Consider the following 20,930-nt stretch of genomic DNA (forward strand, 5'->3'; position numbering starts at 1 on the left):
GGGGAATGTACACAACTTAGGCTGCTGATGTGGGCTCTTTTTTTTTTTTCCTTACTTGACTCTCCTTTTTTCTGTTTGCGTTGAAAGTTTCACCATGACCGAAAATGGCTCATAACAGCAACAGTTCTTGTTGCATTGTTGCATGCAGTATACTAGCATTGTTATGCACTTTTCTATTCTTGGCGGAAGCATCTCCTTCGTGGGACGACGGTGGCGACAGCAGCAGCAAAAAGTACAACAACAAGAAAAAGCACGAGTATAGCCACCGAAAGGACAAAGACAACAATGACTATCGCAGACACTACAACTATACCAATATAGACATCAAATACATTTATTACACCGAACCTGCTCAAACTCCAACCGCTATTTCTACCGAAAACTTTCCTGTCGTTACCGATATTGAGACCATTACCAGTGATCAGACTTTTACAGAAACTGTAACCGTTGGTCAAGCTACAGATTTTACTATAGTAGACGACGGAATTGACGAAATGGGTGACGAAATTGACGCAATCGATGACGAAATTGACGAAATTGACGGAACTTCTACAAGTCGAGCTGGTCTCGCTACAGATCATTGTAATTGGACCGGAGCGGATAACGTGACCCAGACGGTTCGTGATATTGTTTTGGCATTACAGCTATCAATACTGCTAGGTTTTGATAAAGAGTATGTAGGGAAAAAAGGTCATTCGTATATCCTCTAACGGCATTTCGATAAAACAATATGTAACAAATAGGTCCGGCACTTTAACGCGGTTATCTTTGGGAACTACGATACCTCGAGTGCACAAGAGATCTATGGTCCTTTGGGTATCCAAGGCAACTATGGCGGCAACGACTACACAGTCAATGTCCGCCACGCCTCGACCTGCGCCAGCCTGAGCACCAGCAGTGGCTTGATTGACTACAGTTATGGTTTGGTGGTTGGCGGCGTCATTAATGTCGTCAATACCAAAGTGCACGGTGCATCGTTTTTGGAAGAAGGTGGGACGACGGACCAAGTGACTCAATTAGATAATGGGTGTCCCAAAATGACGGGAACCACAGGTGGCGTCGACTTTGATGCATTGCGCACGGCCTATCGACTAGCAAGTCGAGAACTGGCTAGTTTCCCTCCGAATGTGGTTTTAGATGCAAATGACGGGTTGACGGTGGATACAGTGTCTGAATCAGCTGGCACGGCGAATTATAATGTCATGACGTTTGCCAGTTGTACCATCCTTAGCATGGATAATACTTGTAACCTTTATCCAGGTTCTATGTCGTCTCCTGACCATATGCTTTATGGCATAGGTAACTGGAATGGTCCTGCAAGTAGCGAGCAGTTTCCAACGGATAAAACTTTTGTTATTAATGTAAGCTTGTTTCCATTACTCTTCTCTCTCTCTTTTTTTTGAGCAATACTTTTGTTGACTATTTCTATTCCCTGTTTAAAGGTTCCTGTCAATGACGGAGACACGATCACGCTCAGAACCAATAATCCAACCCAGGGTGGTCTGTTAGCTTGCAACACTATTTGGAATTTCTATCCTGTTGACGCGAACGGAAACTATGATCCCAATGGATCATTCACACTTCGTCGAGAAACCGGGGGTGAATTACACGGCTTAATCCTTGCTCCTCTCGGTAAATATGATGGATTGGTCTCTCTCTCCTTTAACCTTTCCGTTGGTGCTATACATAATTAATTTCTGGATTTTTTAATATCTGAAATGAAGGTCACATCAAAGACAGCTCTACTGGATCGTTCGTTGGACAATTGATCGGGTTGGATTATGGATGGGAAGGTGGCAACGGTGTCGCTGTCAAGGACTATGCGGCGACCGGCTGTGGTGACCATTTTACTGGCTGCATACCAATTATTCCGAATAACGCTGATACATCAGAGTGCACGTAAGGAGGCCTTTCTTTTTTACTGACCGATAAGGAACCAGTACTCAGAGGTTTGATATCTCATTGTTGCTTTTACTACTTTAATAGCACAACCACTACCATTGACGTTATATCCACCATTCACGATACGGCAACAATGACCGAAACGAGCACTGAAACTGACTTTGCTACAGTATACACGGTGTCCTTCAGTGTAGTTACAGAAACAGATATAGTCCCCGTAACAGACACTACTACGTCGACGGATACGACCACAGAATTGACCACTACCACAGAAACACAAGGATCCATTGGCACGATAACAGAATTTGCTGGCACCCTAACAACAACAGAGTTATCAACGATCACTGAAGAGACGACTGAAACCGACATTAGTACGACGACACAAGAAACGACCGAGACCACGACAGACGTGAAGACAACCACAGATCATGACACGCTTATTTCCGTGGATTTGAGAACTACGACGGACATGGAGACAATCACAGATCGTGACACGACAACGACCACAGATCATGTCACGCTTATTTCAGTGGATTCGAAAACAACGACAGCTACAACCACTGTTTATACGGACGACGATGTCCTAAGAGCTACAGCTCCGGTGACTGAAGCACTCGTACGAGATTATGGTATTATTGATATTGTTGTGACGCAACAATATACAACAACCGAGTACTTGCCAGGAATGACTACTACGGAGCATGATCAAGAAACCGTCTATGTAACTGTTGGAGTGCCTGTACCCGATGGCGGCCGGTGGTTTGAAGATGATGACGATGATTATCATGGCGGTGGTGATAACGGATATTATCATCATCGTGGTCACCCTTATCGTGGCGGCACCAGCAAGAATGGGTGGAATAGGAAAAAAAAGCAGCATATTGGTGCAAAGAAGAACAAAGAATATGAAGGAAAAAAGAAAGAATGGTACCACAAACAAAAGTATAATCCGGGCTACAACGACTATTATAAATAATTTTATGACACACTCGATAATAATAAATACCCCCAGGCTTGTTTCATACAAGAACTCAAATCCGTAATATACAGCTGTACACGCTGGTGACATGCTCAAACACGTCCTCCAAGTATACATGCTTGTATTAGATGCAAGTCAACTCGATCATAGAGAAGATGCCTGGATCCACCGTAGCGTGTGTTGAAACGAACTAAGAGGTTGTCACACACTCATAGGAAAAATGAAGAATAGTGACAAGTTTTCTCGTTTCAAAGAGAGCCAACAAAGAATAATAGGTCTTTGTTAATCCGGCGCACCTGTTTGCATACCATCTTAGAAGAACCTGAGTATATTAGATCGATTAAACAAAAGATAACTCATCCATTGTCTGATCACATACAAAAATCTCAACTTGATGTCACTGACTCAACAGCTTCAGATCTGCACACATCAGCTACTACCGTTACAAATTGTATCTTCACTTTTGCAACATTATTTTTTTTACCGTCAACAAGGTCGACGTAATCCATTTTCCCCGAGGGTTTTTGTACAACAGAGATCTGTTCGTTTACTGTTCTTGTCGCATCAAGAATTGGCGATGCTTTTGAACGACTCTCGCGTACGTGATACGACTTACTTGGAGCGAGTGATGTTGTGTGGAGGTGGGCGTTTGAGTGCCAGAGCCATTGTCTGCCGTTCGTGATCAATAGCGGAAGAAGCCATGCAGTAGACAAACTGTAGACAAAGAGTATACTTTTTGAAGATGTTTGGTAATTCCAACCGAGAAGCAGTAATGCTTTTAATGCCACTTTGCAAAAATCTAATGTTGGATTAGTTTTAACTGTCAAATTATGCTGTATACGAGACGACATCGATTGTACTGACTCAATATAAAGTAAGTTCTGTTTTTTTTTTAATTTGTAGATGTTCTTGATACTTTTAGAGATATATTGACAATCTAGATTTTCTGGATGGCAGCTGGATGTTTTTCGGAGACAATTTTCCAGTAGTGTCAGCGCAAAGAGTTAGTTAATAGATTGAAAGAGTGTAGTTTTCTCAAGTTCTGCTCGATGGTTTATACGTGTAGTCGTGCAGAGAAGCTGGAAAAAGATAATAATAAGCAAGTCTACATCCAACTTATCCTTCTTGCTACGTCCGCATCTTAGACACTTTACGAAAATATCATAAAAGCGGTGGACACTATGAATGTACTTAGCAAAATATTGGTGGGCTTCCGCAGATTATTAGTAGTAGTAGTTTAGATCGTATACTATCATCACCGCAAATGGTATCCAAAACGTCATTTTCTCAATTGTCGTTATGGCTCACACAAATACCGCAGCTAGTTTTAATAGCTCAAGAAACAGCCTCCCCAGCGGTGTGTAAGCTGTTATCGAAATTGACTGCCCTTCCATTAACGAGCTCGAAAAATTAACCCAAGTAAGAGCAACGATGCGTGGATCGTAAAGTCTTTCCTCTTCAACTGCTCATATAATTTCCGATAATGAACGGTGTCATACCACACTCTTTGTTTGAAGAAGCATCTAATAAGTGTCGTTGTTGTATCCAACATGATCAATCACACATATTCTTTGATCCGTCAATAACGATTGCAGTTATTTCCCATAACCTCACTTGTGCGGACGTTCCCTCATCCAAACACCAATTGGTGTTACATGGATTAGCTATGCTCAGGAAGAAGTTGTCACTATATGTATAGATCATGTAATACATTAGCTACTTTCTGAGGCATTTACCTGTGTGTACCTTTTACTCACGCATCATATATTACTTGATTCTATAGGATGCGCTTATAACATCAATTCATCCGTTCAATGCGCACGCTGTGGTAGTTGCCAAGGAACAAGCCATTTCTTATGGATAGTAAGAACTTTGAGCTCATTGCGGGTCTCGTTGAAGTACTCTGTCTCTTTTAGTTTATGGGATATTAGATATTACAGTCGTATTTTTCAAATCTGTCGAAGGCAAAATGTGACAAAAATATGCCTTGCTAATTTCCGATAACAAGAGTGTTCCTTCAGGGGAATGTACACAATCACGGCTGCTGATGTGGGCTCTTTCTTTTTTCCTTTCTTTATCCTTCTCTTGACTCTTCTTTTTTCTGTTTGCATTACAGTTTCACCATCACCGAATATGGTTCACAACAGCAACAGTCCATGTTGGATTGTTGCATGCAACATACTAGTACTGTTATGCAGTTTTCTACTGCTGGCGGATGCATCTCCTTGGTGGGGTGATGACGATGGTGATAGCAGCAATAAAAACTACAATGACAAGAAAAAACCCGAGTACAAGCACCAAAAGGACCATGACAACAATGAATATCGCAATCACTACAACTATAACGATAAAGACATCAAATACATCTATTATACCGTACCTGCTCAAATTCCTACCGCTATTTCTACCGAAGACCTTCCTGTCGTTACCGATGTTAAGACCATTACCAGCGATCAGGTTTATACACAAACTGTAACCGCTGGCCACTTTACAACTTCTCATCCAGTAGTTGGAAGCGGCGGAAGTGGTGGAGCTGGCGGAACTTCTAGAAGACGAGCTGGTCTCGCTACAGATCAATGCGATTGGAGCGGAACGGGTAACGTGACCCAGACGGTTCGTGATATTGTTTTGGCATTACAGCTATCAATACTGCTAGGTTTTGATAAAAAGTATGTGGGGAAAAAAAGTCATTTATATATCCTCTAACGACATTTCAATAAAACAATTTGTAACACGTAGGTCCGGGACTTTAACGCGATTATCTTTGGCGACTACAATACTTCGAGTGCACAAGAAATCTATGGCCCTTTGGGTATCCAAGACAACTATAGCGGCAACGACTACACAGTAAATCTCCACCATGCCTCGAGCTGCGCCAGCCTGAGCGCCAGCAGTGGCTTGATTGACTACAATTATGGTTTAGTGGTTGGTGGCGTCACTAATGTCGTCAACACCAAAGTGCACGGTGCATCGTTTTTGGAAGAAGGTGGAACGACGGACCAAGTGGCTCAATTGGATAACGGGTGTCCCAAAATGACGGGAACCACAGGTGGCGTCGACTTTGATGCATTGCGCACGGCCTATCGACTAGCAAATCGAGAATTGGCTAGTTTCCCTCCGAATGTGGTTTTAGATGCAAATGACGGGTTGACGATGAATACAATGTCTGCATCAGCTGGCACGGCGAATTATGATGTCATGACGTTTGCCACTTGTAGCATCCTTAGCATGGATAATACTTGTAACCTTTATCCAGGTTCTATGTCGTCTCCTGACCATATGCTATATGGCATAGGTAACTGGAATGGTCCCGCAAGTGGCGAGCAATTCTCAACGGATAAAACTTTTGTTATCAATGTAAGCTTGTTTCCATTACTCTTCTCTCTCTCTCTTTTTTTGAACAATACTTTTGTTGACTATTTCTTTTTCCTATTTGAAGGTTCCTGTCAATGACGGAGACACGATCACGCTCAAGACCAATCACCCAACTCAAGGTGGTCTGTTAGCTTGCAACACTATTTGGAATTTCTACCCAGTTGACGCGAGCGGAAATTATGATCCTAATGGATCATTCACACTTCGTCGAGAAACTGGGGGTGAACTATACGGCTTAACCCTTGCTCCCCTTGGTAATTTTGATCGATTGGTGTCTCTCTCCCTTTGATCTTTCCTTTAATTCTGTTTGTTGCTGCTATACATATTTAATTTTGGGCATTATATTGTCTGAAATGAAGGTCACATCGAAGACAGCTCTACTGGATCATTCTCTGGACAATTGATCGGGTTGGATTATGCATGGGAAGGTAGCAACAGTGTAGCTGTCAAGGACTATGAGGCGACCGGCTGTGGTGACCATTTTACTGGCTGCATACCAATTATTCCGAATAACACTGATACATCAGAGTGCACGTAAGGAGGCCTTTCTTTTTTACTGACCGATAAGGAACCAGTACTCGGAGGTTTGAATTCTCATTGTTCCTTTTATTACTTAATAGCACAACCACTACCATTGACGTTATATCCACCATTCATGATATGGCAACAATGACCGAAACGAGCACTGAAACTGACTTTGCTACAGTATACACGGTGTCCTTTAGTGTGGTTTCAGAAACAGATGTAGTCTCCGTAACAGACACCACTACGTCGACGTATACGACCACAGAATTAACCACTACCACAGAAACACAAGGATCTATTGGCACGATAACAGAGTTCGCGGGCACCTCAACAACAACAGAGTTATCAACGATCACTGAAAAGACGACTGAAACCGACATTACTACGACGACACAAGAAACGACCGAGACCACGACAGACATGCAGACAGTCACAAATCATGATACGCTTATTTCAGTAGATTTGAGAACAACGATAGCCACAACCACTGTTTATACGAACGACGATGCCATAACAGCTACAGTTACGGTGACTCAAGCACTCGTACCAAGTTTCTCTGGAGACGATGATGGTAGAAATGATATTGTTGTGACGCAACACGATACAACGACCGAGTACTTGCCAGGAATGACTACTACGGAACATGATCACGAAACCGTTTACATACCTATTGGAGTGCCTGTACCCGATGGCGGCCGATGGTTTGAAGATGATGACGATAAGTATCAGGGCGGAGGTGGTAATGGATTCCATCATCGTCATCGTGGTCACCCTTACGGCGGCAGCACCGAAAAGAATGGATGGGATAAGAAAAAAGAGCAGCATTATCATGGTGCTAAGAAGAACAAAGGATATGAAGAGAAAAAGAAAGAATGGTACCACAAACAAAAGTATAATCCCGGCTACAACGATTATTATTAACAAGTTCGATGACAATAAATACCCCCGCTTGTTTATACAAGAATTCAAGTCCCTAATATACAGCTGTACACACTGGTAACATGCTCGGACACGTCCTTTAAGTATACATGCTTGTTTTAGATGCAAGTCAGCCTGATCACAGAAAGATATCGGGATCCACCGTCACGTGTGTTGAAACGAACCAAGAGGTTGTCACGCGCTAAAGAATAGTGACAAGTTTTCTCGTACCAAAAAGAATGAACATGAGAAATAAGTCTTTGTTGATCCGGCACACATTGATTGATTACACATGAAAATTTTGATATCACTGACTCAACAGCTTCAAATCTGCACACAGCTACTACCGTCACGAATCGTATATTCGCTTTGCAATTATTTCTTTTACCGTCAACGATGTCGACGTGTCTCAATCTCCTCGAGGGTTTAATACAACAGAGATCTATTCGTCTACTGTATTTAACGATAATATTGGCAATTCCGCCGTTAAAGCGATGTTTAAGCATCTTGTGCAACACCACATCGCGCGCAAGGTGTAACAAAAACAGCTGTAGTAACCAAGGGTGCCTGCACGTTTTCGCTTTTGTGGATAAAGCTCATACACAACACAGCGCAATCAGCCGTCACCCCGTCCAAAGAAAACAAAAACAAACACGCTTCACCTTTCTCGATTGTACGATGCTGCACCCGAGCTCTCTTGCCAGCTGCTCTTCGTCCTGTCTTTGGGTGCAGTAGATGAATGGGTTGGTATCATTGCTCTGTCAAAAAGGCAATGCGAACGGATAAATTTGAATAAAATGGAATCATCCAGCAGGTTTCCCCGGGAGTGGAGGGGGGGGTGGGGCGGGCGCCAAGGATGGACTGCGAACATTTAGAGTTTAGTTAAAAAAGATCTAGACTTTCTTCCGTCACGGAATGTTTCCCGATTGATCCCGCTCGTTTACGAGAGGCTTTACCGAACTTCCTCTACAATTTTAAAACTTGCAGGTTCTAAGCTCTTTCTCATTTTATATCTTTACGAAAATACAGGTGTGACTTTTTTCCCGGGTTCTTCGAATCCGTTATTTATAGGTTAGCCTGAAAGATGCTTTGCAGGCCGAGAACCCGGGTTCCTGCTCCGATGGTAATGGTTGGTTTTTTATTTTCAATCCACGCTACAAAAGGTACATGAAATACTTCTTGGCTTTCTTTTTGTTTTTATAAAAAGTCGACAAGAAAAAACGCGAATTGTAATAATTGAATATATCAAAGGGGGAGGATGCTCCAAAACCTCTCCCTGTTATGTATATGTCACTTTAAGAGAAGTGCGTGCGCACAGACCATGTTAATTGGGCTTCATATTGTCATGGACGTTACTCTCGATAAAAATATACATGGAAACAAGGGAAGAAGAAGAGGAAGGGTTAAAGGTGATATATGGGCTTCTTAATTGTTGTTGCTACGGTAGTAGATGAGATGGTGATGTGATAAATGATGATGATATCTAAATATGTGTATATGTGTGAAGATAAAGTATAGTACAAAAGAAAAGAGTAAAGAAAGCGCGCTGCGTATAATATATCGTTTGCTTTGCAGCTAGTAGTAGGTCCCGTGCCTACAGATGCATATTACTATAGCCAGAAGATATACACATGCTGCTAAAAGAAGAAGCTCCTGGCCACCCGGCTATACACTGTATGAATCAATCATATTCTGCGATGCGGTTATTGCACGGTTATTTTACTGGCATGATGGTGAAGAACTTGTGCTGGTGTTGTTGTGGAATTAGTAATGCTGAATTCGAACATGGTAGCGATAGCAGTGGTGATGTGCACAGTGATAATGGTGTAGCCATCGTCGGTGATAATGACCGTCGTTGTAATAGAGATGATGATGGTCCCTGACTGGAAAGTATCTCAGTGACGACTTCATTCAACAGGCGTTCTTGGGCAGCATAGCTACGTAATATAAACAAAAAATTACCACGCGTAAGAAAGAAAGATTAATGGATGATTTATGAGATATGTAACACAGAACCACACATATGCTTTTTTCTTGTTATTGTAACGTTACATACTGAGGCTGCGCACATAGTACACACAGAAGTTTAATGTGGAGAGACAGGGAGAAAGTCAGATAACCCAAGTGTCGAAAAAGAAGCGAAGCCATATTCCGTTAGCACATCCATCGTCCACTTTTATATTTAATGCAAGTAGTGTCTTCTGCATTCAACTATGCTAATGGGGAAATATTGAAACAACTTACACAATTGCTCGAGTTGTGCTTGTCTGTATGTCAGTTGGAAAAGATACGTCAGCTTATTAGGCTATGTATTATGTAAACATTGTTGGTAAAGCCCCCTCTTTTCTTCTCTTTCTTTCAGTTACCTGAGCCACAAAGGTAGCAATAAGTGGAGCTATCACAGCTGTTGTTGATGCTGATGCTACTGCTTGGTTTTGTCATGTGGTCTAGGTGTAAGCAAATATTTATATAGAGAGAGGCAAAGAAAGAGGGAGGGGCAAAGGAAATAAACAAATTTTTCTCGTATGAAAAGAAAAAAAGTTAACCGGGTTCGAAATATCGATTCTTTTTATAGGTTTTTTCTTCCATGTTGATTCCAGACCCTTTGTCACTCGTTCCCTTTTTCTTTCTCCTCTTTCCCCTCTCTATTTTTTTTTGCCGACGTCGCGCTGACACTTGACGTGCGTGTACATGGTACGGGTTACCCTCATCATCGCATCTTCGAGTTACTGTATTTGAAACAATCTGACATCGACGACGTCGTCTTTTTACTGTTTCGTGTATGTGTGCGACATGAGTAATATAAGACACGCACAGCCACGCGACCATCACTTTACTGCACATGGTACTCTACTACTTTCTCCTTGTCTGTTACAGATTCCTTGTATTTGAATACAATCTCTTACATTATTTTTTAACAAGATATTTGTTACAAGAAGTGCTGTGCGGCTTACACGTTTTAGCTGACTTTTAAAAAACAAAAAGGCAGGGACAATGGACCTTGCATTTGCATGCATAAATCAAAGAAGTGTAGAGAAATGGACCAAACGACAGAAAATAAAAGGATCGGTGCGGCTGAAGAGGGCAGTTACTGTCATCACAATTAATATAGAATTGCTTAATTACCTGCTTCTTTTATATGGTATGGACGATCCGGATATATACAAAAAAACCATTATGGTAAAAAAAACCCGGCCGGAGGAGCGATAAGCCTCGTGCCTGTGTATCAAATTATAGTGTTGCTGTTCTATTCCTTGACAAGACCAGCGGGTTTCATGATATGTATTTTTAGGCGCACGCGCTGTGCGGCTGCTGATTGTGTGCTTTAATTAGGCAAAAACGAAGTATATTCCACTAACGATAGCACCCGTTCTTTTCAATTAACCCATACTACTTCCTCAGCCTAATGTTTCATGGTGCTGGTGGTACGACCGCAACAATTTGTTCTTAAAATAATGGCGGCTTACTCGGTTACTGGTATTTGCAGCGTCGTACAAATGATGTATATGGTTTGCTTGAGAGAGCAAAAGAGGGAATAAGCATCACCATGAAGCCTGTATTTTCTACATCGCGGAGTCAGATTCTGGCCATCCTTTGTACGCCGCACGACGAAACAAAACTTTCTGAATTAACCAAAGGCAGCTTGACGAGACGATGGCACAACATGTCGAGACTGTTACCACTAAACTAAGAAGCTCAAGCAACAACTTTTGCATTTTGTTACGTGTGAGACGGGCCAGATTATAGTGGGTGCTCATCGCCTTGTAGTGCCCCAGGATGAGATACAAACTTGCTCATATATGAATCCTGTATGCTCTGTTGTTACTCACAACTCGCAGAGGCAAAAAGCACACACGCACTTTTAATTCTATACAGGCAAAAGGGTCGAACGCCGCCCCGCATTAACTTTCCGCGAGGCTGAGCAAGAAATCAAAGCTTATTAAAGAAACGCAGCAAGAACAGATTTTTCTGTGCTCAGCTCTACGAATCTTCTCGTTTGACAGTTACTCGGAAAATATTGAGTCCCGATTCTATTATCAGATGGGGAGGGTTATGTGCAGGTGCAAGCCAGGTCTTGCACAATTGTTTTCTTTGATAGCAAGTTAAATGCATGATAGACTTTAGTACTAAAAAAACATGGCATATATACAGACTTACGATGATGCTTGAGTGCCCCGGATTCTCGGGTTTTACCATTTGTACGCTCATGTGGTGGTGGCAACCAGTGTGCCTCGCCGGTACTTTCTTTGTGTCACTCTTTTCTAGGCGAAGCACATTCCTCTTGGTACATTAAAGTTTTCAGATAATGTTCCTTCTTTGCTGAGCCAATTGGTACTACACCATACAGCATTTGCCACTATACTACATAAACTGTGACAGCCTAAAGATGCAATGGACCACACTAGAAAAACGCCATATAGGATATCTAAAAGGGGCTCGAACATTCTTCTTCTGTGCGTTTATTATTATGTACTGATGCTATTCTAGCTCTTGTCGGCGCTGCAAGCTTGAGGAGTGATAATCAGCTTTGCGTTTTCTGATGTTTTTGCTTTGCGATACCTATAAGATCGTATCCGTTTTACAAGCGAAGAAATTCTTTTAAAGCCAAGATATTTTTGTGCCAAACGTTGGTAGTAAGTAAGAATCAGGTCGAAAAGATTCACTACAGCCTTAACTTAAAGGAATGGAAAACAGTTCATGTGCTGAGTATGCCATATTGGCCTCTATTCCACGAAATAGTACGATCTACATGAGCCGCTTCGTCTGATCGGTCTGTGTGCCATGAAAGGTCCCGTTGCCTTCTTGCACGCAATCCGGCATCATGGAGGGGCGTGCGCTTATCCGTCGACAGTGACGGAAGCCGACACTAGTACACAAACGCACTTGAAGCCGCCTTTTTTTAAAGCTGATGTTGAGCCCTTGAATTATGTGGGAGTCAAATATACCTCTTATTCGAGTGTTGTCGCAATCTCAGATAGTGCGGAAGCCAAATTCGCCTCGCACGAGTTTGTCAAGGCCATCAGTAAGTACATGCCTACAGTACTTCAACCCCATACAACTCATAGCACAATTATACAATCAGCATAAAATCCGTTATTAGTTTGTTGGGTCCGGTGAAATAGAATTCGACGGGGAATCCTCGCTCCTGATTGCGTCTGCGATGGAGATTTTATTAAACGGGACCTCCAGACGGTAACTGCAGAGCCCGCATTCATTCCACTTGGGTTGCGGCAACGGACGATGAGGGTTTGGACCTCAATCTGAGGAGCGACCTGGCCGACTTGGTTGATGCGGTACCGAATGCCCTTGAGACTGCCATCATGAACCGGAATCAATGGCTTAGGTGCGTGATCGCCGCTTGCCAAGGTACCCGTTCGCATTGTTCCTCGAAACGTGCTCATAGCAGCTAGAATACACCTCGCAAAGTCTATAGAGGATGTTCTCTGCTTCTTTTGCTAGCAAAGAAAAGTATATCGTAAGTATAATACAGTTCACGTGCAAAGTGGACTTTCGATAAAGCAATGGCTTGCATGTAGGTTATTTGCTAATGGTACGCTGAGCGTTCCTTCGACTGACTATTAGCAGCAGTGCATAGTCAAGTCGTTGGATTGCATTTGAAGGGTGCTTAATGATCATGTCAAGAAGCTGGCACATAGGTTCATCCAATGGTTTGCTCACTGACCTGGTAAGATTTGTTTCAGGCTCAACACTGCTGAGTTGCACAGAGAAACACGTACCTGCATAAGTCAGGTGTTACCGCTGTTCATTTTAGATCGGATACGTATTTCTCAATACCTAGTCATTAGAGTTAAATGTAAAGTCCTATTAGATGATGAGCATTTGCGCATATACTTGGATGTATCTATGAGTCCTACGTGTTGGAGAGACATGAAGCGAGCACAAATCACAGTCCCAGTCCAGTGCCTGCTGAGGAAAAAAGTGCCGACGCAGCCTATAAAAAACATGTACATGTCAAACTGAAACAGAATCTTAAATCGACCAGCTCGGCTAAAGGCTAGCCTTACCTTTGTCTTCCTTTTTCCGCCTTCCAAATCATCAGTCCCACTCCCACAGAGCTACCACCATAGCCACCATCAGCGTCGCCTAAAATGGAAGATGACTATCAAGGATATGTCTACTACCGCATGAGTATTACCGACCACGCTGCCTCTTCTAATAATAATGGTAGTGTGGTTACTCGTAACCACCCTGCTCTCAATACCAGCACCACGACTGCGGCCTCTCAAAAAGCAGCACCGAGACCGTCAATCTATGAGCTTTTGCTATCAGCTACAGAACGCTCAAAGCGCATGGAAAAAATGTTGGCAGCAAATTCAAAAAAGGGCTCGATTGCGATCTTGTGCTGAACACAAAGGCGTCAACAACTGACAAGCAGTTGGAATTATCGACATCGCCATCCACAGCCACCACAACAGTTACAGAACCATCAACGATGAAAGTATCAGCATTATCATTGCTGTCTGCTTCATTACAAAACTCTATTCGACGTCCGTCATACACGAGACAGCAACCAACAAAATCACCTGAAGAGAGAGAGAGTTTATGTCGCAATCAAGAAACCTCGTTTGGACGTTAATTAGAAAATCCAAGGGCGCCGTTATGGTGTTATAGTATCATCAGATGATCGACATCAGAAAGAACAGAAGGGCGTTACTGAGAAGCATCAAGGACGCCGTCATGGTGTTATGGTATCACCAGATTATCAACGCCAAGAAGAACAAGAAGAAGATTTGTTGCTCCAACAAGGACATCGCCTTCCACCAGGGTTCATCAAATCATAGTTGAAAAGAAAAAAAGATGACAGATGCGGTAACAAGTGCCGTCCTGTTATTGACCAAGACGACGTTTATTTCGCAAGCAGCTTACTACTTCTGCTGGGCAACTGAACCAGAGCAGTAGCAGAAATGACAGTCCAGCGCCAACCATTCCGGTCCATCAGTGCGAAAACAATTGGTTGGCACATTACGTGCTACGTAAAAATTGGAACCTGATGATCAATCAAGAAAGAAAAACAAGAGCCCACAGTTAACGAAGGATATTGCTACGCAGTACGAACCGGAACAGTTGGCGATCGAGGAGGAGAATTACAGCTACGATGGCCTTCAATAATGTGGTTGTAATGGCCCTTTTAGCTTTGCTTCTCCTATACGACATACATTGATGATGTGTAACAACTAGCAACCCCCAAAAAACATATCCTTGTTGTATAGCTTCAACATAAGCATTGCGTTTATAAAAATTAAAAAACCAACCTTGCGCAGACATGTCATTGTATGAGCATAAGTGTTGTCAATATGCTTCTTACATGTTGTACTATTATCTTTTATTCTCGTTTCTCTCTCTGTCTCACTGTGTGAAGTTACTACAAGTATACTCGTAGAGTTGTCCTTATAACGTCCTTTTTCCCATAGAAATTTATACGTACGAGGCGCGAGGGAGGTGATTAGACAGGGATCTACAACTCTGGAAGTATGGAGAGCACCTATAGTAAACATGCGCTGCCAAGTCGAGTTTCAGCACGCATTGTTGCATACAGTTTTTTTTTTGAAACGGGCGCAAGGACGACGATTGGTAGGCAGCAGCATTCGAAGAGTAACAACACACACTGTTCTAATCTCTAGGGATAATACTACTACTAATGATGCTTCTGTTGTACAGCAAAACGTATCATGCAAAATATAGCACAAAATACACGTGTTTTGTAGCCATGCGCTGTTGTGCTACGATCAGCAATATGAAAGGCGTTGGATAATCCACGCATCTTGCCTTCAAGAGTAGCTGACTCTCTTGGTGGTAATGAAATGTATCTTGGTATGCCGATTAATAAACGCTGGTTAGTCGCAGGCATATTCCTGACATTCTTTTTGTATTGTCTAAACAATAGGTAGTCTGAAAGCTGTTGTTGCTGGTTCGGCGCCTTTTGTCCCAGTAAATATGAGCAAAATACATAGTAATTGGTGTTGTTACTCTTTCCACGTCAATGTATTAGCATAGTAGGAGCTTGCTACAGACACTATTCATATAAGGAACTTACTCGATGTAGCCAATCGAACTCTCTATAAGACTTGGATGTATGAATGGCAGATATAGAAGTACAAAAGAGTGGGATGAAAAAGAAAGGTGGAGCTTGCGAGAAGACAGAGGGTGATCTCGAGAATGAGCTAATCTAATAGCGCTATATAATACCTAGTGATTTCATTTCTTCCAAGTAAAAAAAGAAAGGGTTCTTCTCCTTGGGATGCTTACAAAAGCGCGCGTTACACCCCAGCGATAGTGTTAACTTCTATGCGAGCCGCGTGGCAAAAGGCTCCTTTTGCATACTGGTAGTACATTGGAAAGACGATCATCATATAAGAGAGCAGGTCTTGTCGGAAGGGAATTCGTGAGGTGTTCTGGCAGGGTCGTAGCTAATCGCTGCTGTTGTTGTTGAAATTTATCAGTACTGCTAATGTCGCCAGCCGTGTTTGCACTCTGACTGATCTGCAATATCCACTTTGAAACCTCACAGGGGGTTACACAATACTACTATGAGGCTATACGTGCTGGCACCACAACAACTGTCGTCAGCAGCATCAACACCGACTTATGGATGCAGGTGAAACTTATTGATACACCCGTGGAGGGAATCGCCAAAAATATTTCTGCAGCCATGAACTGTTTAGCGAAGCACCTACAAGCAGTATCAGTGTTGCAGCAGGTACTATCGAAGAAAGTTATCGAAAAATGCTGAACGAACAGCGGAAGCGAGCCTTCCATAAACAACTTGTGATGTCTTGAAAGTACCTCAACAAGGACACCATAATTTTTCGACACTGCTTTTCATTGAACGATATCTTAAGCATAACCTCAGCATGTTGTGAGAATAATTGGCCTCTATGTCATTTGCTGGGAGCTCATTAGAATGCACTGTCAAAGACGAGAAGGATAGAAGGACAAGAAAAACCGAGAAAAAAAAAGATAATAAAGAAGCGATAGCAACGATAGCCATGTTTTGCCGCGTATCAAAAAAGACGATGCTGATAGCAACAACGACAATTATGGCGATGACAATGCAGCTTCGGAGGAGGAGTTGTGGGAAAGAATAAGCCAGATGGATGAGTAAAAATACTCTAATGTTTATTTTGTTTCTCATAATCACTGTCTTGAAATGAAAGACAAAGACAATAAACAAGCCACTACTGCTAATGCTCAGCTTGAGTGAAGAACATAGTATAATCTTTTTTACTATGATGAACCAAGGACACACAGCCAGCTCCTATTTTATCATAATTCGTATCGCTCAGTCACGAAGGACGCATACGTATTAAACAGGGGAGTGCCACGGAATGAGAGAGCTGTGTCTGTGTAACTACAAACGCGCCTTCTAATCATAGGACGTTTTGCACTACTCGGTTTGGCGTTGCGCACATACATAAAATGAATCAGTTCAATGCTTTTGTGACAGCAACAAAAGAAAAGGAGCTCTTTCCTGTTTACACTTTTTCTTTTTTTTTCTTTCTTGTTTCCCCCCTCCCATCTCAACGAAGTTCGTTTCTTTCACAGCAGCAACAAAATGCTTTCACGCACTAAAGTAAAGAACCACGAGTCTCAACAAAGGCGAGAAGAACAGCAGTACTACCATCAGTATGAGGAGGAGGAGGAGGAGGACGAGGACGACGACACGCAACTGCCGTATGACGACTATAGAGATGACGATGACGATGATAACGATAATGATAATGATACGCAGTCGGATGATAGCATGACGATGGAGAGAAATGGTGGTCCACAATCTATTCAGGATATGCTGCTGGCACTCATAGCTCGAACCAACACGATGGAAGAAACTTTATCAACGATCCTGACTTGTCAAAAACGTCAAGACACAATGCTCGAACTAGTACAGAAAACTCTTGGTATTCGCGTCGAAGCAGCCCCGGACACCATCAGTGACAATGCGAGTACGAGTACCATCATGCCTCCAAGGCGCCCATTTCCGACATCAAGGGCTTCGCCCAAGACAGGAATACTCAAGCGAAGGAGAATAGCATCTCCCACTTCAGCAGACATCACTGGTTCGGGATGTAAGGAACAACTGACGAGTTCAACAGCCGCAGTGATATCAGAAACAGCACCGCCAGTACTAACCCGGAAAGTATCAAAACCTATCATGCCAGCCGCAGAAGCTACTACAGGTGCTGCTGCTGTTGTTGCTAGCAGCAGCAACACGCGAAGGAAAAAGACTACGATTGCTACCGCGAAAAAGGCGCGTATGCAGCAACCGCCACCACCTAAAAACAGCGAAGGCATCCCATACGTGTTTATCAATCACCCACGTTGCGCGAGTGGACTATCACTGCGCAAGGCGTACATATACGACTTTTTCGCAGCCATTGAGAGCTTATCCGACGTCCCAGCAACTCGCGAAGAACTACTCAAATTTGTGCATGGGCTGGTCCAGGAGGCGGTGGACAAGATACGAAATGCTGCAACCGCCGAGCAGAAGATCCAACCATGGAGGTGTCAAGACAAAGATGTTCGAAGATCTGCAGTCCAAGATGTGGTTCAAAAAGGAATCAACCATGAGCCATCCATTCCGTTTGACAAGTGTGAAAAGAATTGGATCGCATACCAGTGGGTGTTGAAGGGCTGGCATAAATATGCAGAGCGCGAGAGAAAGAGCAGAGAGGCGGAATGGATTCAACAAGAACAATTTCTGGAAGAGGAAGAGGAACAGGAGGAGCAAAGAGTGATGAATCGTGATCAACAGCTTCAACAAGAGCAGTTGTTGCAGCAGCAACTAGGACAACTGGAGCAGGAGCTATCGAATGTTATAAAAAACAAGCATATCAGCAAGGGTACCTCTACTAAGGCGACGATAAGACAGGGTAATAATCAGCATGAGCAGCAAGATTTAGATATGCTTCCAACGACATCCGCAATATCAGATTCGCTGTCTGCCGGTGGCAAGGAAGATAGTACGGATCAAGAGGACCACAAGCAGCAGCAGCAGCGACGACAGCGACGAGCACCGATTGTGGTACCTGCTTCCGAGCCACTGCCTTCTGGAAACGGCGACGGCGATGACGACAACAAAAGCAACAGCAATGAGCTGGCCGTACCATCTGAAGACATGAGAGCACGGGTAGGGTTTATTTTGTTTCATATGTTTTTTTAAGAGATGGTGATGACGAAAAGAAAATAGTTCTTTACCTTTAAACTCATTTACGGGAACGGTTTTATTAAATATAGTGTCTCTAACTCTGCCCCTCCGACAAAACCGCATCCTCTTTTTGACCGAAACAAACGGTAATAGTGAAAGAAAAAAAGCTTGTTGGAAAATAACCGTAGCGATAACATGGAGCGACACTGTAATAACAGATGTGACCCCCTTCCATCTATCATTGACATATACTGAATACTTTCTTGTACAATGCTTATGATCTAAAGACGACACAATTCTTTTTACATTGCTATGTGCCTGGATAAAATACTGTTCATGCCCTTCTATTCTGGCGTGGTGTGCGCATGGGAAGTTTGTATTGTTCATTTGGCCGACAGGATGTTGTGACAATATGGATTCAAAGTAATACAGAACGTGTTACAGTGCACTATAGCCTGAAATGTGGGTTCTTTTCTTGCAGCTTTCTCTCTCTCTCTCTCTCACTCACTTTCTTTGTTCCTTACGGTTTACCTTTCATTACAATGCAAAACTACTACCGCCGGTACTCGTAACACCGCTCTGGAGGCAAACAGTCAGCAGCAACAGCAACAACAACAACAACAGCCTCAATAATCTCTCAAAGACATGATTACTTTACTGTCACTTAAAACAGGCCGCATCGAGCAAACCTTGATGAGCATCACAAATAGCCAACAAGAAATCGATGAAATTTTAGGTGTAAGCGAAGATATCAACAACAGCAGCAACAGCATGCCAATAGCAGTAGAAAACTGCCTCGGCAAAGATGACGACGGAAGTGCGGGAACAGCGATGGTCGAAGCAGCGACACCGGACATTTGCGTAAAACGACCTAAAACGCATAGTAGTTGAACCACCATTCAACAGGTAATCAGGAAAGCAATCTTGGCCGTCGCCGGCGACTCAACACCAGCAAGTTGAAGCTCATAATGGCTGTCATGGAAGATCAGGGAAAGCCAATCCACCGGGTCTTTGTGAACGATGGGATTCTGCGGCGACTTCAAATAAGAATAGTACGCGCTCGGGAAGCAGCAGCAGCAGCCGCTGCTAATGAGCCCTCATCGTCGTCATCATCATCAGAAGAAGGCAATAGTAGCCGTTGCAGTAGTGGTGATGAAACGGACAAATGAATTTTATCTGTACTAGCTTTTTCTCGTGTGCAGGGATTGAGCACATTTAAGTTGACACGCTTTTTGTGTAATAATACTGATAGAATGATGGAGAATGCTGCAGCTGATGTCAAAGAAGAAGAGCCCTAGAATGACCAGTCGAGTAGATATGCTGAGGGGAACTACGAGAGCGGGTTGTATGTACTACATATAGGGTCGCGGCATAGAATAAAGTGTAACCTTGAAACGCGCATGTCTTAACTGTTGAGTCAAACAAATGCAGTATGATTTGCATTACTGTGGGTCAATTTTTTTTTCTGTTTTACGACGTCTCATTTTGCAAGTAAACAGAGACTAACACAAACGAGCAATATCGACAAATTAGTGCCTCTCCCAAACACTATGACTAACACTACCACCACTAGCGCTACTGCTGCCTCTATCCTGTTGTATCTCCTGCTGTTCTTCCATCACATTCCAGCGCACGCAGCCTTTTCGCTGTACACTGGAGGATAAAAAGAATACTAGCTTAGCGGCTTCAACCGGTCGTAGCAGGTAATACAAAAGAGAACATATGTTACTGTATGCGGAGCTGTACGGGAGGGCTAGACAGATACTATAGCCTGTCACTATCAAAAAGTAAAGAAAAAGACGATGGTTCTTTTTTCAATATAGTTCTTTTGTTTAAATGCCAGTGTATGATGAAATAACCACTAACAAAGTGCTGGATAAATGGAACCTTAATTAAACAACATGGTAGGCATCCATGTAAACAAGCAGCACCGTTAATAAACTCGTTTTATTTACTTGTCTATATATAGTAGATCCCGCGTGGAATATGCTGATGACGACGACCACGACAGAAACCGGTCAATAAACGATGTGACTGTGGAGTAACATGACACTTGCATTACGCACA

The 20,930-nt window shown here is 42.9% G+C and overlaps 6 protein-coding genes across 6 annotated transcripts; 4 read left to right on the top strand and 2 right to left on the bottom strand.

Moving 5' to 3' along the window:
* Positions 1 to 104: 104 nt before the first annotated feature.
* Positions 105 to 2,878, top strand: BDB00DRAFT_897254 (uncharacterized protein; the record flags this gene model as incomplete). Its single annotated transcript, XM_053128520.1, has 5 exons — positions 105 to 677; positions 744 to 1,361; positions 1,443 to 1,632; positions 1,725 to 1,899; positions 1,987 to 2,878. The coding sequence occupies 5 exons, from the start codon at positions 105 to 107 to the stop codon at positions 2,876 to 2,878; spliced, it is 2,448 nt and encodes an 815-aa protein (XP_052981849.1).
* Positions 2,879 to 6,855: 3,977 nt separating this feature from the next.
* BDB00DRAFT_812542 (uncharacterized protein) lies at positions 6,856 to 7,677 on the bottom strand. Its single transcript, XM_053122697.1, has one exon. It carries the CDS (start codon positions 7,610 to 7,612, stop codon positions 7,235 to 7,237), a length of 378 nt encoding a protein of 125 aa, XP_052981850.1. The 5' UTR covers positions 7,613 to 7,677; the 3' UTR covers positions 6,856 to 7,234.
* A 1,593-nt stretch (positions 7,678 to 9,270) lies between these two features.
* BDB00DRAFT_206145 (uncharacterized protein) lies at positions 9,271 to 10,074 on the bottom strand. Its single transcript, XM_053116456.1, has 3 exons — positions 10,066 to 10,074; positions 9,756 to 10,004; positions 9,271 to 9,636 (listed from the first exon to the last, which is right to left on the bottom strand). The coding sequence occupies exons 2-3, from the start codon at positions 9,845 to 9,847 to the stop codon at positions 9,414 to 9,416; spliced, it is 315 nt and encodes a 104-aa protein (XP_052981851.1). The 5' UTR covers positions 9,848 to 10,004; positions 10,066 to 10,074; the 3' UTR covers positions 9,271 to 9,413.
* A 2,407-nt stretch (positions 10,075 to 12,481) lies between these two features.
* BDB00DRAFT_870136 (uncharacterized protein) lies at positions 12,482 to 13,110 on the top strand (the record flags this gene model as incomplete). Its single annotated transcript, XM_053126670.1, has 2 exons — positions 12,482 to 12,722; positions 12,890 to 13,110. The coding sequence occupies 2 exons, from the start codon at positions 12,482 to 12,484 to the stop codon at positions 13,108 to 13,110; spliced, it is 462 nt and encodes a 153-aa protein (XP_052981852.1).
* Positions 13,111 to 13,809: 699 nt separating this feature from the next.
* Positions 13,810 to 14,502, top strand: BDB00DRAFT_870137 (uncharacterized protein; the record flags this gene model as incomplete). Its single annotated transcript, XM_053126671.1, has 3 exons — positions 13,810 to 13,964; positions 14,030 to 14,159; positions 14,302 to 14,502. 3 exons carry the CDS (start codon positions 13,810 to 13,812, stop codon positions 14,500 to 14,502), a joined length of 486 nt encoding a protein of 161 aa, XP_052981853.1.
* Positions 14,503 to 17,588: 3,086 nt separating this feature from the next.
* On the top strand, positions 17,589 to 20,032 carry BDB00DRAFT_786122 (uncharacterized protein; the record flags this gene model as incomplete). The annotated part of the gene is made up of 5 exons (XM_053120583.1): positions 17,589 to 17,784; positions 17,878 to 18,845; positions 19,262 to 19,286; positions 19,537 to 19,724; positions 19,778 to 20,032. The coding sequence occupies 5 exons, from the start codon at positions 17,589 to 17,591 to the stop codon at positions 20,030 to 20,032; spliced, it is 1,632 nt and encodes a 543-aa protein (XP_052981854.1).
* Between the last annotated feature and the right edge of the window lie 898 nt (positions 20,033 to 20,930).

The sequence above is a fragment of the Zychaea mexicana genome (assembly GCF_025766255.1).
Source record: "Zychaea mexicana strain RSA 1403 chromosome Unknown BDB00scaffold_19, whole genome shotgun sequence".
NCBI lineage: Eukaryota > Fungi > Mucoromycota > Mucoromycetes > Mucorales > Lichtheimiaceae > Zychaea > Zychaea mexicana.

Bases quoted from the DNA above. Each gene is read 5' to 3' on its own strand.
- BDB00DRAFT_812542 (XM_053122697.1), bottom strand. From the start codon at position 7,612: ATGATAATGCTGCTCTTTTTTCTTATCCCATCCATTCTTTTCGGTGCT.
- BDB00DRAFT_206145 (XM_053116456.1), bottom strand. From the start codon at position 9,847: ATGGCTTCGCTTCTTTTTCGACACTTGGGTTATCTGACTTTCTCCCTG. The intron at 9,637-9,755 runs GTATGTAACGTT...TATATTACGTAG, and splicing joins GTACTATGTGCGCAGCCTCA to CTATGCTGCCCAAGAACGCC.